Consider the following 11,406-nt stretch of genomic DNA (forward strand, 5'->3'; position numbering starts at 1 on the left):
GCTCTCGTAGGCATGCGCAATAGCGGGGCGCGGTGGCGGGGCGCATGTGCAGTGCGAGGCGGTGCGCTTTGCCTCCGCCCCGCCGGCGGCGCATGCGCGGTGGGTGCGCGGCCCGGGGCGTCGCTCCCCTCCGGCGGCGGCGGCGGCGCGCGCGGGAGCTCGGCGGGCGCTCGGCGGCAGCGGCTGTGGGAAGGGGCCGCCCCCGGCATGGGGCGCTGCTGGGGCCGCCCCGCTCGGCGCGCCCGCCGCGGCCCCGGACGCTGCCTGCGGCGCCGCCCGCGGGGCCTGTAGGGGCGGCCGCGCCGCGCTGCGCCGGGCGAGCGGCGGCGGCATGAGGAGCCGCTGCGGGCGGCGGCAGTGAATGGGCGTCGCGGCGTGGCGGCAGGAGCCGGGGCCGGCAGCGCGGCGATGGCTCAGGAGAAAATGGAGCTGGACCTGGAGCTGCCGGCGGGCAGCGCGGCGGCGCCGGGCGACGGCGGCGGCCTGAGGCGCTCCAACAGCGCCCCCCTCATCCACGGGCTCAGGTGAGGGGGGTCCCGAGCGGCGGGCCCGGCCTGCGGCGGGCCCGGGCCGAAACGCGTCGCGGAGCCGCCCCCAACAGCCGCTCACCGAACTTTTGTGTTTTGTTTTGTTTTTTTGTTCTTTTTTTTTTCCCTCTCCCCTCAGTGATAACTCGCAGGTTTTTCAGCCTTATGTGTTGCGAACTCGCCGGAACAGCACAACAGTTATGAGCCGTCACAGTATGGTAGGGAATCTCCAGCGTGGCTTTGTTTGTGCCTAGCAAGAAGTAATTAGCTGGGAAAGTTCAAGATAAATTCGATTTTTATTTGCGCTAAGCACCGTAGCAAGCCTTCAGAATGCTGTATTTTTATTCCATCTGTAGGCACAACTTGCAGATAAATAAACTTGTGTGTTGAACATATATTTTTGCCTCCCTCCCCCAGAAGGGAAGAATTGCTGAAGCCACTTTAGAATCTGTGCAACTTAATGTGCAAGCTGAGCACTGTGTGGTAGAGAAAACCTTTGTCACGACTGAACATTGTGAATGGCTGTTTGATGCTTCAGTAAAAATGTAAAAGAGGGAGCCACAGATTTCCTCTAAATGTATGTTTTTGATGGACAATATTTCTTGCAAAAAGCTGAACCTGTGCATCAGAGCATCGCATGAAGGACAGTAATTTATATACTGGGTGAAACTCTTACCCCCAGTGTGTAAGGTTGTTAGAGTAGTGCTGCAGTTTCTGAAGTTCTGAGAAATGCTGCATTTCCCCTTTACTCCTTCTCCTTATTATCAGCCTCTGCTCTTTCCTGCATTATTTATTTATTTCTCATCTAAACTTTGCTTCTCACAACCTGAAGTCTGGAAAGACAGATAAGCAACATATGTTCTATTTTGTTCAGAACAAGTGGGTTGGAATTTTAGTTCCAAGTCTCCTCCTCTCCTAAAATTCTAGGAAGTTATATTTAAGAAGTATTGTAACTCAAAACAGTAGATGTTGCAGTAGTATGTTACATTTTGAGTGGTCATGTTACACTTGTGTAACTGTGGCAGTAGCCAAAGTTAAAATACTATGTTATTGCAAAAGGCAAGTTTTCAGGAATTCTGTTCAAGGTGAAGCTGAGACACTGAGATTTTTTCCTCTTTTTATAAGCCAGATGGTTGAATAAGTAAGTAGTGGAGTCTGTCTTATTCTCAGCGTTAGAGAGTTAAGTTGCATGATGTTCTTTTTTTGTTTCATTCATAATACCCCGTGCTCTTACTGCTATACTGAGCCCTGCAGTCTGAGATCTGTGCCACTTGCCGAGTGATAAAATGAGTTTGCAAGGACTTGAACTAGTCTCTTGCAGATCAGTGTTCTCTTGTCTGCAAGGCTATGTAGCTGTGCGTGTGTTTGTACAGATCAATTTTATTATTACATTCTTGGTGAATTAAGGCTGGTAAGAAATAGCATGCATGTGAGCCAGTGGTTTTTGTGATTTAAACATGTTAGTCGTGTTTTTTTCAGTTGCTGTCATCATCTCCTATTCGCATTCCTAGTAGCCGACTTCATCAGATCAGAAGGGTAAGTATAATTTTTAACTATATATCTTAGTACTCCAGTATTTATATAAAGGCTTCTATAATGGGAATCTCTCTTTTCTTTTTTTTTTCTTTCTAAGCTCCATTTCCTTTAGTAGTTGAAGAACTCAGTTCTGGCATGAAGTGTCCTTCCAGTGCTTGTCATGTTTAAACTTCATTGCTTATTTATTAAAGAGACATGTTGAGTGGGCTGCTATCAGTCTCTTCTTTCTGGAGAGCTTGTAGTGTTCACACTGGAATTCTAGAGGCAAATTATTGAACCAGGGTGTTCTAAGCACTTTTGAACCAGAGAAACTTAGAATCTCTGTCTTGCAGGAGGAAGGAGTGGATTTAATGAACAGGGAAACAGCACATGAAAGGTGAGCAGTAGTGAAACAAGGTGATAAAGTAACCAGAGTTGTCCTCTTTGTAGTTACTGATGATATTTTTGTATCCTAGGGAAGTGCAAACAGCAATGCAGATAAGCCAGTCATGGGAGGAAAGCTTGAGCCTGGTAAGCTCTTTATAGATGTTTCATTTTTATTTTTACTTTTATGTTCTACTAACGAATTTTAAGGGAAAGAGAGGAAATAACTGTGGAAATAATTTAAGAAAATCTTAAAGTCATTTGGTTTATCTCTTTTGGGCAGTTGACCTAATAACTTTCCGTCAGAAAGTTGTGGCTTGAATTCTAAGGTAACATTCTGTGACACTATTAAGTTTGAAATTTTTCTATTTACAGAGCGACAATGATTTGGACAAGTCTGAGAAATCTTCATCCCCCAAAAGAATAGACTTCATCCCCGTTTCGCCTGCACCTTCACCTACGAGAGGAATAGGAAAGGTAGGATAAATGGTAAACCAAAAGGAGAAAACATGTTAGATTAAATAACACTGTTTAAGACAGATGAAACTTGACTTTTTTTTTGGTCATTATATTAAGGAAGAAAAATATCTTGACAACATGAAGTTTGCATTTTCTTTGTTTTTAGCACTTAGTTGCTTGTTGCCTTAGAGCTTGCAGCCTAAGCACTGTGCTAGTTGTTCTGCCCTGTTGCCACACTCGGTGTTTGCTGCTGTTTGTGTGGTGTTTGAGAGGGCTGGGGCTCTGGTTCTAAGATGACCGCTGCAGTAATCAGATGACATGAGTTACGTAAGTTGAGGCAATGCTGAGGAAGAAGCATCGAGATCTGAACCTACCAAATGTGGAAAGAGGAAATAGACAAAGGTAGGAAGCTGCTCACCTCTGATGACAATGGAAATGTGCCCATCAGATAGGGAAAGCAGGGCATAAAGTTGCTGCAAAGAAAGACTGTTCAAAATTGCCACATTAAATTTTCACTGAGGACCGGCAGATGCTGGAAAATGCAAAGAGGTGGACTTCAGATAAAGATCTGATAATTTTTTCAGTTATAACTGGAAAACTGAAAAATGTTTCACAAAGAAAAACTGTGCAACTGTGTCTGGAGAATTGCCTTCTTGCACTTGTTCTAATGCTCTTTTCTGGCTCTGCTTTTTTATTGCTGCTCGCTCATTGCACGTGTGTTGGTGCGCAGAGCAGCCAGTACTAATACTGGGTAAAGCTGACCCTGGTATAATGAGTTTAACAGTGATTAGAAAATGTCATCTATTTCAACTTCGTGCATTCAAAAACCCATAAAAACAGGTTAATGTGAGCGGTATTGCTTTAGCCAATATAGTTCTGTAAATTCAGTTTTAATATAAGATTGTGCTTGATAATCAGCTTTTGTTACTAGGTTTTCTTTAATTGGGGATGTTTTGATGGGCTGGGGAGGGAACACTGGAGTATTAAAAAGGTAACTGAGGTCTCTTAATGTGACTCTCTTTGCAGCAATGTTTTTCACCATCATTGCAAATGTTTGTGAGCAGTAATGGATTACCTCCAAGTCCCATTCCCAGTCCAACAAGGCGATTCTCTAGGTAAGTAGCTTCTCAAAGTGGTGACAGGAACTCATTGGTTTGAATTGCAAGGCAAGCATAAAGGTTAGTTATAGGTGATGTTCAGGCATTAAAAGAGATTTTGCTTTATCAAAGTTGTAATACTGCTACATGAAAATGCTCTGAGAGTTCAAACTACCAATGGCATATTCCTGTGGATGTTCCTTAACAGTCTGTGTCAACTTTAAAATAGACTTTTGGGAAATTCCTGGGTGTTTCACATAACATACTGACCAATGTAATGAAGTTTATTAGAGATGGATGTAAGTGAGAATGTGATGTGCTGGGCAGAAAACTACAGAAAGTCTACTGTGTTTGTACAGCAAAAGCACACAGCCTCCTCGTAGGCAGCACATCCTTGTTTACCTACATGTTCAGATTCCTTCACATTCCAGTTGCACTGGAGTAGTTTTAAAGAGCATTTCATGTGATAGGTTATGTTGACTTGATATGAAGCCTGTTTTTCAAATTTGGAACTTTACAGACCTTACTATCAATACTATCTCTTTAGCAGGAGGAGTCAAAGTCCAATCAACTGTATCAGGCCCAGCGTTCTTGGTCCCATTAAAAGAAAAGGTATGTGTATTCACATTATCAGATGTTTCAACATGGACGTGGTTTTTAAGCTAAATATGTTCTCTTTTCCTTGTTTTTTTATTGTCCCATAAATACAAGGTTCTTGCATCCACGATGAACTGGAATTTGCTGATCCTACCTTCGAGATAAAATGTAGAGGAGCTAGTTTAAAATAAAAGAATGAAAAACCTTAAAAGCAGCTACTGCTCAAGAGGCACACTTTAATCAATCTGGAATTAAACGTTTATGAATATTTGTAAGCTGTGAAATTCCAAAGAGTGTCACTGTATGGTGCACACCCTTCAGATCATTCTTGGAATGTTGTTTATCATGCAATATCATCTAAACTTAGTACCCAGTAGAAAATGTTTGTTTTCACTCTGAAAGTTCAGAAGGTAAGTATGTGAGAATTAGAGAAATGGAATGTATCAGTGTTCTGTTGCAAGGGGAAACGTGATTCCTTCCTGGAAGCACTCAGTGTTAAGATATTGAAAGTGCATCCTGGAGCAAATCTTCGTAACAGGATTGTAAGATAATTGAAAACGTGCCTCTAATGATAGTTTTCTTCCCTACTCGCATATTCTGGAATGAACCAAAAGCATGTTCTTTCATTTTCCAAGATATATGTTTATGGTTCAGCCTTTGAGCAAAGATACTGGGGTGGTTTTATTTTGTTTTTCTTCAGTCTGACTGTCTTGTTAAGTAAGACTATCCAGGGAGCTTTGGACTGATGGAAAGACAGACGGCTTTTTGGAGGTGTCACTTCTGTCTGGGCTATTAGTAATCCATGAATTCTCCCACTTCTGTTCGAATTTTTTAATGCCACTAAATGATTACAGGTTTAAAGAAAGTCTGAACCATGATGAATAAGTACAAATGCATATACATGCTAAACTTTTATATTCAACTTTTATGAGAAATCGTATGTGCACATGAGTATCTGCGGTATTCAGGAGGTTGAAATTGTATACCAGTTTGGTGTTTTTATTTTCATGATTATCCCTAAGAATTTTAATTTCCATGCTTTCTTACGTCATTTGCCTTAGCTCAGCTGAGGCTTAAACTTCCGTAATAAGTTTGTTTTAGAACACATTATCTGATTGTTTTCTAAGTAGCAAGTGCCTTTTTTTTTTTCTCAGTGAGTTTAATAGTGAGTTTAAAATGAGTTTACAGTTTAGTAAGACTATTTTAGTCCCTCAGATACTGCTGAAGTAATAGTTAAATTAAAGATGGACTGGATGATGAAACAACAGCTAGCATCAAGGTAACGTGCCTTACCCAAGTGCTCAGTTGGATGCACTAGGGACCTTGTAATATAAATGCAGCCTTGCAATATTATGGGCAACATCTCTGTTAAAACAGACAAATATTTGATGGATGTTCAGAGACCCAAGTAAATTTGACTTTTTGCACTATTTTCTTTAGGTGAAATGGAAACTGAAAGTCAGCCAAAGAGACTTTTTCAAGGAACAACCAACATGCTTTCTCCAGATGTTACGCATCTGACAGATCTCAGTTCATGGTAAAATATTTTATGTGCCCTGAAATGCCAAAACGGAGAATGTAGATCTGTTAAGAGCATTTTTGTTTTTTCAAGAATAATCTTTGTGAATAGCCTATGTGTACATTTTACTAGGAATTACTGTTGTGTTACTGTAGTGTAACAATGTTCAGGCTTGTTTGATAAATTCCTCCTGAGCAGACTAACCTAGATTTTGTGTCATAACTTTAACACTGAATAATTGGCTCATAAGCAAAGTTACTTTGTATAGAAGTTTCCTCCTCATTTCATTGCACCGTGGGCAGTGGTAATATAATATTGGTGGCACTTCCCTGAGTATTTAGGAAATGGGTTATCCTGTGTGAGTGGTTGATGCAGTCATGTAGTTCTTCTCGATACATTTATGATTTTGTTACATGCTGTTTCTTTATTGTAAATCATAAGAAGCTGACTAGTGCTTTGTGTCAAAAGAAGCCAGATAAAGTACTCTGGAATGTCAAAACTGTATACCGTAATTTCAGCTAACTGACAGAATTGCAACGTCCAGAAATGTTTTTTTTTTTTTTTTTTTCCATGTTGCTTCTGGCTAAATTTAATAATATCAATTGACATGCCCTCTGTATACATCAAAGGTTCAAAATCGAAACAGATGAATTATTTATATAAAAGGGAAAAACACATTTCAGTGTTTTGCTTTTAACGATGTAAAAGAACAAGCTTGCTAATTAATGACATCTCTGCTGCATTGCTGAGTAGATTTGTAATTCCTTTCCTGCAACCTTTTATGGTTCTGCTCTAATGGTATTAGTTATCACCTCTTTTCTGTAACTCTTTGAAGTTGGTCTGAATTTAGTCTGCATGTTAAGGAGAAAATCATTCTGCTCCTTATTCCCGTAAGGAGCATGAATATGTATATAACATGCTAGAGAAAACAGGGAGTCTTCAGGGCCGCCAGCCTTGCAGTGCAGGCTGCGTGGTAGTATGTGTCTCCTACATCTCTTCAGCGATGGGGCAAGTGCATTGACTCCGCTGAGTTTGTGTTCAAAGTGGGTTCTCACCAGGTGTCACCTCTTTTCAATGGCTGATTGAAGTTGGTCCTAATTCTGCATGTTAAGAGAAAAGGTCATTCTGCTCTTTGTTCCCTTAAGGAGCATGAATATCCATATAACATGCTAGAGAAAACAGGGAGTCTTCAGGGCCGCCAGTCCTACAGAAGAGACTGAGTGGTAGTATATGTCTCCTACATGTCCTTACAGTGCAGAAAATGCCCTGACTTAGCTAACTTGTACACAAAGTCGTGGTGCTCGTGTTACTGAATTGCCATTTTTCTCTTTCCCCAGCCTGTCCTCAGATATTCTTGATGGGAGCAGCAGCAGCGTTGGCTCTTCCTCTGATTCCCTGACTAAAGGCAGCATAACCACCGAGTCTCCAGTAACGTGCTCCAACTCCTGCTCCTCGTTCATCCTCATGGATGATCTCTCACCCAAGTGACTTCTCGGTTCCGAGTCGGTGTTTGGCTGTGCTGCTTCCTGACTGTGCACTCGTACAGAGAAACGAACTCTGATCCTTGAACCATTAACGCGAGGATTAATGCTAAATGGAAAAAAAATTATTGTAACTGCAATCCTTGGCAACTTTCCAGTGATTTTGATTTATCCATTTAATGGACATGTTAGACCATATTAATGTCTGATTTTTGCGGATTTATTTTATAGGCAAGATGTCTGCTCAGATTATACTAACTTTTTGCTTTCAAAAACTTGCATACACTTTTTGATTCCAAGATAGGTGTCTACCTATTAGTGTTGCAATTTTTAGAAAAATACTTATCACTATTGTGGTCACTATGTCTAGGGTAATAATGTGGTTCAGAAGGATTTGAAAATATTAACTTATTCTCTGGCACTTCTACCATTAAGTAAAACTATGTACTTTTTTTTTTCCCCCCCTCTCCAATAACTAGTTCAAAATTCTCTTGCAGAAGGGATTTTTTTTTTTTCTTCCTAGTGCTACCAGTCATTTCTTTTAATAGAGAAGACCACTGCTGGTCTGGAAATCTAATTCTATTACATTTTTTAAAAATAGTGACTGGTATTTCCACCATCGGTTGAAAAAGTAACAATACTCTATGAACATGATTAAAGTAGCTGCATAGTTCTCTCTCCAGACCCTTCATCCTACAGATTATATGAAATATGGTCAATTTTCAGAAGCATTTGGCCAGGGAAAATGAATCCATGCCTCATTCTAAGACATACAGTGCAAATAATAACTAAGTTATTGAAACTACTGTGTAGGAGAACATGTGTGGCACCATCAATGTCTCCTGTGGCATTGAGGTCACAGGTATTTTTGTGCCTTAGGGGACATTGTTACAGATTATGGGATGTAACCTGCGGGTGGGTGGGAAGGTCCTTTGTGTACAGCGTGTGCAGGGCGCTGAGCGGAGCCTGGGGCCGGGATCCCCGCGCGCCGACGGGGCAGCCTGCGTGACAAACACCCGTGGGGACCGTGACCTGCTGCCCACAGCGTTTCTGCCTTTGTCACCAGCAGGGCCAGCAACTGAACGAACGTTTGGTTGCTGAGGAAAAGCTTGAAGGTGGGATCGCAAACTGCTCTGCAGATTGCTTGGCCGAGGAGCTGCATCGGCGCTCGCAGTGTCTTGATACGGTATCTTGGTCACTCTAAGGTAAGACAATAGATATTTTACTTTTTAAAGAGACTTAATGGGGCAAAATAAATCCGTTTGTAATCTACTGTGTTATGCTATTTATTATTTATAACTATGTAAAAAGTCTGTGGTGATGAATTATAGTATTTTTTTATGATTGAATAAGTTTTTTATGTTCAGTAATTGCTGGCTGGTTTGTATTTAATACGCGACATTGTCTGCCAGAATCATAAGCTTCCATTTTTGAATGTTTGTAAGTAACATAAATGCTTTTGTTACCTAAAAGTACAACTTCTGATCTTTTTTTTGAAAGAAAATAGCACTGAATTTAAAGTAGATTATGTGCTTTAAAAGTGAGCACAATCTCTGGCAATACTGTCTGGCTAAATAGGGTAGGGGATGAACCATAGTTTCTTCTCTCTTTCTGAAAAAGCTGGTTAGTTTCCAGAAAACATGTACATACCATATTATTTTTTAAAGCATTTCCATTGCATTGTAAGAAGAACCATAATGGGCCAACAGTGGCACTTTTATTTGTATTATCACTTTCTTCTTGTGGAGCATTAGTTCCCCACTTCAAATAAATGTGCATATTGTAAAAATATTGTCCACTGGTGCCATTTTTAAATGAGCTCTACAATATTGAATGTTAATTTTATTTGTATGTGCACAGTGCTATTTCTTGAATTTTCGATGTCTTAAATTGCTTAGTTTTTTTATTCATGCTTGTATTTCCTCTGCCTCCTTGATGCTGGAAGAAGGCTGTTTTTACATTTGCAAAGTGCTGATAAACGCTCTGTGACAAAATCCCCCTTGTTATTTGCGCCCCGGTGTCGTTATCCCGTGCGCCTGTTGGACCTGTGAGGTACAAACCTGACCCCGGGGTGGCAGAAGGGGCCAACCTATTGCATGCTGTCCTGAAGCTGAGAAGAGCAGAGTTCTTGCTCATTTTTGGCTGACTTACCTGTACAATTGATGTATTCCAGATTTGTTTGTCAGTGGAGAGTCGTACATAAGCGCTGGCCTCTGTAAGCATTAGAATGTAAGCTTCATAAAGCTTCATAAAGCAAACGCACAACTGTCGCTCTTGTTACAGCATTTTTATTAACGTTCTGCCCATCCTTCACGCTTCAAAAGACATTGCTTTTATAAAATATATATATGCACTCTGTTTCAGAATGAATGCCATTGTGCAACTGTACTAAGTCCCATTTAGGACTGCACTTCCCCACAGCTAAGACCACTTGTTCATATTAAGACTGGACATGCAGAGTTTTCTAATATTGTACCAGCTGGTGCCTGCATCTAACTGCATGTGAGCTGCTGCTGCTGCTGCCTGGAGTCAAGGTTAGTGCAGGACGCCCTGGCTAAAGCTGACCAAGAGCCACGTTTCCTCTGACCAAAAGCCACGTTTCCTGGGGTTATTGCCTGTACTGGCCGCAGTGAATTCACTGTCGCTTTGGGCTACCGGCTGCTGTGGCCGGGCAGCCTGAACAGGTAACCCCAGAGCCTCCGAACGCGGGAGCCTCTCGTGGCTTTTTGTTTGTTTTAGTACAACAAAGGTAGACTTAGACTGAACAATTCAGCACATTCAGATTTAGCACTGAATTACCATGGTGGGTGTTCGGGAATTTCTCCTTCCCCCTATTATTTTCCTTCTGGAAGTTAGCTTCCAAAAGAAAACTCCTCAATGTGTTTTTGCTGAGAATTACTAAGAAACCCCAGAGATGCCTTATCCTTTAGCATGGTAACTATTAAGAAGAAGAAAACACTTGCCAAATAAGCAGTGAAATTCAAGCAGCATTTTACACAGACTATGTTTAGTGTGTTAATGAGCACAGTGTTACGATGTTAGACTTTATAGGGCTCATTGACTAGCTCTGCCTTTAGATTATATCAGAAATACACTGAGCCCTCATTTAGCAAGCTTAAAATGCTGGCAGGATTTTATCACTGATTTAGGGGAAAAAATGTCTGTCAGCTGTGGATTCTGTGTTTTAATTCTTTGTTTTGATAATACCAAATGTTCTGAATCGGGAAACAGATCTCAGTGGGGCTGCTGCATCCCAATTCACTGAATTTCAGATTGGGGATCCTGGGCCCCCAAAAGGTCTGTATTGAAGGGGCTGTTTTTCCGGCTGTGATTAAATACTTTCTCCAGCAAAGAAAGTAATGAAGCTCTCAGGGGGTGAGGGAGTAAATCAGAGTCCTGCAGACCTTATTTATTAGGAAGCTCAGTTTTGAAATATACAGGAAAAAAATATAATAACGCAGAGAAATGGTGCAGGGTGTTTCTTACCTTGATAGGAGCACTCCCCATCTCTAAATGCGTGAAACATTTTCAGTGTCAGGCCTCGGTCTGGCGGGTTCAGTTGGACAGAACCCAGTGCAAGCTGTGAGCAGGACTTAAACTGGGCGCATTGGGGATTCTCTTGCCATGTTCATGTGCCAGAATCGACACATCTTGGGAACATTTTTTTTTTTTTTAATTGTCCACCGTATCTGTAGACCCTACAAATATATTGTGTGATGACAAAGATGTGAATTTGTGGTTTTTCTGGAGCAATTTCATTTGCATATAATCTTCCTGGTAACTTCATAATAAAGATGTTTTGCATTAATATTGGTTCAAATATTTCC

At 41.3% G+C, this 11,406-nt stretch overlaps 1 protein-coding gene and 2 non-coding genes across 3 annotated transcripts; all 3 read left to right on the top strand.

The window, feature by feature from the left end:
- The first annotated feature begins 284 nt into the window (after nucleotides 1-284).
- PABIR2 (PABIR family member 2) lies at nucleotides 285-8,420 on the top strand. Its single transcript, XM_088538561.1, has 10 exons — nucleotides 285-524; nucleotides 667-745; nucleotides 2,007-2,063; nucleotides 2,396-2,439; nucleotides 2,519-2,573; nucleotides 2,802-2,903; nucleotides 3,912-4,000; nucleotides 4,530-4,594; nucleotides 6,020-6,116; nucleotides 7,436-8,420. Exons 1-10 carry the CDS (start codon nucleotides 409-411, stop codon nucleotides 7,584-7,586), a joined length of 855 nt encoding a protein of 284 aa, XP_088394687.1. The 5' UTR covers nucleotides 285-408; the 3' UTR covers nucleotides 7,587-8,420.
- On the top strand, nucleotides 6,950-7,093 carry LOC148590806 (small nucleolar RNA U109). The gene has a single exon (XR_015914243.1). It is a non-coding gene; the product is annotated as a small nucleolar RNA U109 (small nucleolar RNA).
- LOC148590807 (small nucleolar RNA U109) lies at nucleotides 7,199-7,343 on the top strand. Its single transcript, XR_015914246.1, has one exon. It is a non-coding gene; the product is annotated as a small nucleolar RNA U109 (small nucleolar RNA).
- Nucleotides 8,421-11,406: the final 2,986 nt, after the last annotated feature.

Source organism: Tinamus guttatus, unplaced genomic scaffold, assembly GCF_059628265.1.
Source record: "Tinamus guttatus ecotype Peru unplaced genomic scaffold, ASM5962826v1 Tinamus_guttatus_pri_ptg001087l, whole genome shotgun sequence".
In the NCBI taxonomy this organism is placed as follows: Eukaryota; Metazoa; Chordata; class Aves; order Tinamiformes; family Tinamidae; genus Tinamus; species Tinamus guttatus.